Raw genomic sequence first — 5,195 nt, forward strand, 5'->3', positions numbered from 1 at the left:
CCTTTCATCTGATTGATCTACAGCCGTGTGCCTGTCCCACCGTGGCTAATACGGGGGGTGCTGGGGAATACACATGGAAAAAGCGAGATCTTGTAAAAGCTGCCAGAACAACAGCCATGCCCCCGGCGATCCCCTGGGTGATCCTGCCCGTAGCCCCTCGGCAAGGGACTGGGCTCGGCGGCGGGGGAGGGCAGCGCAGGCCTGGTGTCAGTAATCTGGGACGGGATGTGCCTCCTCCACCCCCCAAATCAGCTGTCGGCGCAGGCCTCAGTAATACCACCAGGTTAAAAATAGGCAGTGCTAATCTTTATCCCTCAAACTTTTGTTACGCTGTCTCCAGAAAAGCAACAAGCGCTAATATGATTGCCCCTTTGAATCAGCAGATCAAAGTCCACCTCCTCCCAGCATCACCTGCCTCTGCGTGAACCTCCCCTTCGCAGTCAGGGCCCTCACCTTGCTGGTCATTTTGAGGCTCCACAAGCATAAAAGCTGTGTCCGTCACACCCGCGTGGCAGCTCAGCCTGGCCTCGGTGGCGCTGGAGGTGGGAGAGGCAGTTAAGTCCCGAAGGAACTGGCAGCAAAGCAGGAATTAACCTAGGAGAATGAGATTTGCAAGTCAGCCTTCTAAATACGCCCCCCTCATTCCGGAAGAGACTTGAGTCAAAACTGCCGTGTTGATAATCTCTGCATCTCCCCCCCAAAACCCCGAGTAGCGCTCCCCAGCTAATAATGCTGTTTGCGTCCGAAGGTGGAAGACTCTCGCGGGCTGAGTAACGCCCGAGAGGCGCCGGCACGCGCTCCGTACATCCACACCCCTCCAGCACCCCGCCAGCTCCTGCCTGACATCTGCAAGGCTGTAATTTTATGTTTTGGTTTGCAGGTCAAAGATGAAAAAAACATACAGGAAATGTTTGACCTGAGTGATTATGAGAAATGCGAAGAGCTCAGGAAGTCCAAAAGCAGAAGCAAAAAGAACCACAGCAAATTTACCCTGGCCCACTCCAGACAGCCTGGAAACACGGTACGCTTTGCTCTCAAGCGCGTGGGCAGCCCGAGAAAGCCGTTAGGTCTCGGTGCAGGCCGGTTACCTGCTCCAGGGAATTGAAAGGCGAAACCGGAGAACCTGAGTTGTGTAGGAGTCCCGATTGTGTCCTCTGGTTTAAAATACGTGAACGTCCGTTTACCACGTCAGGACGTTCAGCGAGAGATGGAGAGAGCAGCAGGGTTTCTGCTGGGAGAGGACTCGGGCCTCTGGTGTGCTAAATAGGACCGAGCTCCTGATCCGTTTACCTGATTCTGACTTTGGGGAAGGAAGGGATCAGAACATTTGCCAGCAGCAAGGACAAAGCCATCCTCCTGCCACCACCTCGGGCAGCTGCGCTTTAGCTGACTGCACTTCTTTATTCCCGGGGGCAGGCGGGGGAAGGAGGGATGCTGACGGTCCTTGGCTGTGGCAGCACCACAAGAGAGTTTGTCCCAGGAGTGCTTTCTGCCCAGGGGAAAGCTAAACCGTGCCAGGAGGGGAGCGCTGCTCCCCAGGAGCGGGACTGCCCCCCAGGGCTCGGTGGCCTCTAACCACAGGCTGGCTCTGGCACACTGCCACACCCCCACCCGCAGCCACGCTCGTGAGCTGGGTTTGCACTGTTCACGCTGACTCGTTGCAGCAGAGCGAGCCTGCCCACCCCACACTCCCTAAGGATTGTATAACACCACGCAGCGCGAAAAGGGAAGAGAAGGGGAAAAGGGAAAGCGGCTGCGCTGTCCCCAAGCGCCCCGAGCAATGGGGAGAATTGAACAAAATGCTGTGGAGGCTAGAACTCGTTTCTACTATCTAACTTAAAACCAAACCCTAAGGGTCCTGGATCCCCTACACAGCCATATTTTCAGAACTTCTCTGCCCTCCGTGTGCATCTGACAAATCAAAGTACAGAAAATGCGGCTCCGTCTGTGTGTACCTGCTGTAGCTGCTTGTCTAACAGACTCTGGTGAAATCGGAGGTGGCAGCAGATAAATCGCATGTGAGCAGCAGATGCACGGAAAGGCTGCATCATCGTTTGATGAGGGCGAAATCTAGGCTGCTGTGTGGGAAGGCAGAGAGGGGGATGGAGGAACCGCAGCCACGAGGAAAGTAAATATGGCACGCAGCTTTTGGCTGGTAACGCTGGGTGCCGCGAGGAACCACGGGCTGCTCTGCAGAGGGCTGCCGAGAAGCAGAGCAGCGGGCGCAGCGTGGGACAGAGCAGCGCCGGTTTGCAGGGCTGGACGATCAGGTCCGCTTTGCGTTTTGCCGCTCAGGCAAGCCAGCTGTAAAGGCCCTGCAGCTTTTCTGTGGGCAGGGACAGCGTGAAAGCATTTCTGTGCGAGTTTAGTCACTGGCACTGACCTGGATTCCCTCTTTTGTAGGCACCAAATCTGATCTTCCTGGCTGTGAGTCCAGAAGAGAAAGAGTCCTGGATTAATGCCCTCAACTCTGCGATCACACGGGCTAAAAACCGCATCTTAGATGAGGTGAGCAGGACCCTGAGGGCCAGACCCAGGCACTGTTGTCGCAACTTTAATCTCAGGTGAAGATTTTAGACTGCTGGAGACAGCAGCGACCCCTCCTGCCCTCTCCATTTCCTGCTTAAGAGAGTGCTCCAGCCTGGCAGCCTTTGGTACCAGAGGTCTGGGGGAGACGTTCACCCTCAGCACATGGCCAGGTCACGAGAGAAAGGGAACCCTGGAGGAATAAACGATCTGCCACGGTGCATCTGGCTGATTACAGCTACGGAAAGAAGGAATGGCTCGCGTTTCCTATGCTGCCCGATGCTCACTAGCCTTTGTCACCCCTCTAGGTCACTGTCGAAGAGGACAGCTACCTCGCCCACCCGACACGTGACAGAGCAAAAATACAGCACTCCCGACGCCCTCCGACACGGGGACACTTGATGGCTGTGGTACGTAGAGCGAGCTCCAGACACCCGCGTAGGTAGAATTCCTTCTAACTATTTCACTGGTAGGCAGACACAAGGAGACTTGGTGTTTGAGCTCTAGCCTGAAGTGGAGCTTGTGCTGAGCCCCAGCTGTCCCGGGTCAGCAGCTCCAGCTCTCCGTTCCTGTAGACCACGGCATTGCGCAGATTCGTTTCCAAAGCTGTAGCTGACACCCCTTTTCCTGATGCTGAGGATGAAATGCTCCTTCAGGTTCCTGGTGGAGAAGGGCCATGCGGCTGGAGAACTCAGCCCCAGTGGCTTGTGCAAGGCCGCTCAGCTGACCTGCCCCTCAGCCAGGACCACAAACCCCCCCCGCCGGGCCCTCGGCCCCCCCTGCCAGTCTTCATGTCCCATCTGTGCGTCCCGGCGCAGGCGATGCGCTCGCAAATAGTGCGCAGCCACGCCTGCTCCCGTGACAACACAGCTCCTCCTTGTTCCCGCAGGCATCTACCTCAACCTCTGACGGCATGCTGACCCTCGACCTGATCCAGGAGGAAGACGCCTCTCCAGAGGATCACAGCACCTGTGAAGAGAGTTTCCGGGTGGATCTGGACAAGTCAGTGGCACATCTGACTGCTGGACGCCGCCGGTCGGATTCGGAGAATGTCAAGTCGTCAGAGAAAGGCCGGACAGGGAGCCTCCCGAGGAGGGAGGTGACCTCATGGGACAGATCTGGGCAGCGCAATGACTCCTTTGACAAGGGGACCATGTACACACCACAGGTCCCCAAAAAGCTCTCGCACTCAGAAAAGAATAAATGTGCCTCCATGGAGGAAATTCTGTCTCGACGGGACTCTTCCACGCACCGGGCGGTGCTGAGGAGGGGGCTGGAGGCTCAGTTTGCCTCAGCAGAGCCAGAGCAGCTGTCCCGGATACAAGAACTGGTTGCACTGAAACTGGAAAAAACTCAGGAACTGCTGACGGAGGTGAAGGGCTACGGGGAAGGCAAGAGAAAGACCAAGGATTCCACCACCAGCAGCACCACCACCACCACCTCTTCTTCCTCGTCATCTTCCAAGTCGGACTCTGAACGGATCCTGCAGGAATCTGAGAGGCTGCTGGGGGGGGACCGGGAGCAAAGCCAAGAGGGTGCTGCAGGAGATCAAAGAGCTGAGGGACCTGTACAAACAGTTTGAACTGCAGCAGTCGGACTCAAAACCCAAACAGAGCTCACAGTCTCAGTACAGGAAGAGCATGATGTGAAGGCAAGCCTTGGGATTGGGAGGGAGGGACAGGGGAGGGTGGCCATTTGATCTTTTTTTTTAATTATTATTATTTACGGTGTTCAAGGGAGTGAAAAGGTGCCTGTTCTCACCCAAATTTGCTTCTCAAAGCTTCGACTCTTCCTTTCCTCCATCACATCCCCTGACAAAACAACCCTGCGTTCCAATAAATTCAGTTACGGTTTATACCTCCTTTTTTAAAGAGCACCCTTGCACCGCAGGCCCCCACCTTCTGTCATGCTTGGAGGACAGAAGAACCTACCAGTTCCTAGAAAATGCCCCTGCATGCCCGGAGCAGCACGTGCATAACAACGGGGACGGATGCTCTTGTGCTGTATGAGCCCTGGCTTTGCTGCTCTGACATCTGAGCTGTATTCCTGCGTTACAGCTCCTCGACCGAGAGTCTCGTCTTGTTCCCTCACTGTCCTCTTGGAAATAAATTGACAAAAAAAAAAGCCACAAACGTGTCTGTCCCAGCCACTGCTTGGAAGTCCCCGTTATCCACGAACTGTCTTGAAGATGCTCAGAAGTTCAGGCTGACCTCAAGCTTTCGATGAGGCGTCGGAGGCACTGGCTGGACTGCGGCTCCCGGGCTTCTGTCCCGGCACGGGGCCCCTTTGTGAACTCCTGGGGTCAGCGGCTGTTGTTCTCGTGGTACATGTACAGCCCTCCAGAAGGAGGGCAACAGGTATGCAATTTGTCTTCAAACTAACCCCGTCTGTCCGCCGACGCTCCACAGAACCCCCTCGGCCCCACGCGACGGGAGTTAGCGGCGCTACGTCTTCCTTTCTGTGCAAATAGAGGATCAAAGCCTTGAATCTAACAGGCAGCCCATGGGGGTTGCTGTGGGGGAAGTTGTTTTCTGGCTTTTCCATTTTCATTTCTTTTTTCTTTTTTCCCCCCTCTTCTTTGAGCTGAGGGGAAATGGGAAAATCTAGGCTGTGTGCAGGCGGCAGCCAGAAACCACGAGCCAAAAGCGGTTTTGGTGGGGTTGTTTCTG

General features: G+C 55.6%; 1 protein-coding gene across 1 annotated transcript; it reads left to right on the forward strand.

Annotated features, from left to right (window-relative positions):
* Positions 1 to 880: 880 nt before the first annotated feature.
* Positions 881 to 4,383, forward strand: PLEKHO1 (pleckstrin homology domain containing, family O member 1; the record flags this gene model as incomplete). The annotated part of the gene is given in 5 exon segments (XM_009877775.1): positions 881 to 1,021; positions 2,404 to 2,508; positions 2,835 to 2,936; positions 3,416 to 4,035; positions 4,037 to 4,383. Coding segments are annotated over 5 exon segments (1,107 nt in total), but the record flags the coding sequence as incomplete, so codon positions are not given.
* Positions 4,384 to 5,195: the final 812 nt, after the last annotated feature.

Source organism: Apaloderma vittatum, unplaced genomic scaffold (genome assembly GCF_000703405.1).
Source record: "Apaloderma vittatum isolate BGI_N311 unplaced genomic scaffold, ASM70340v1 scaffold25421, whole genome shotgun sequence".
Lineage (NCBI taxonomy): Eukaryota > Metazoa > Chordata > Aves > Trogoniformes > Trogonidae > Apaloderma > Apaloderma vittatum.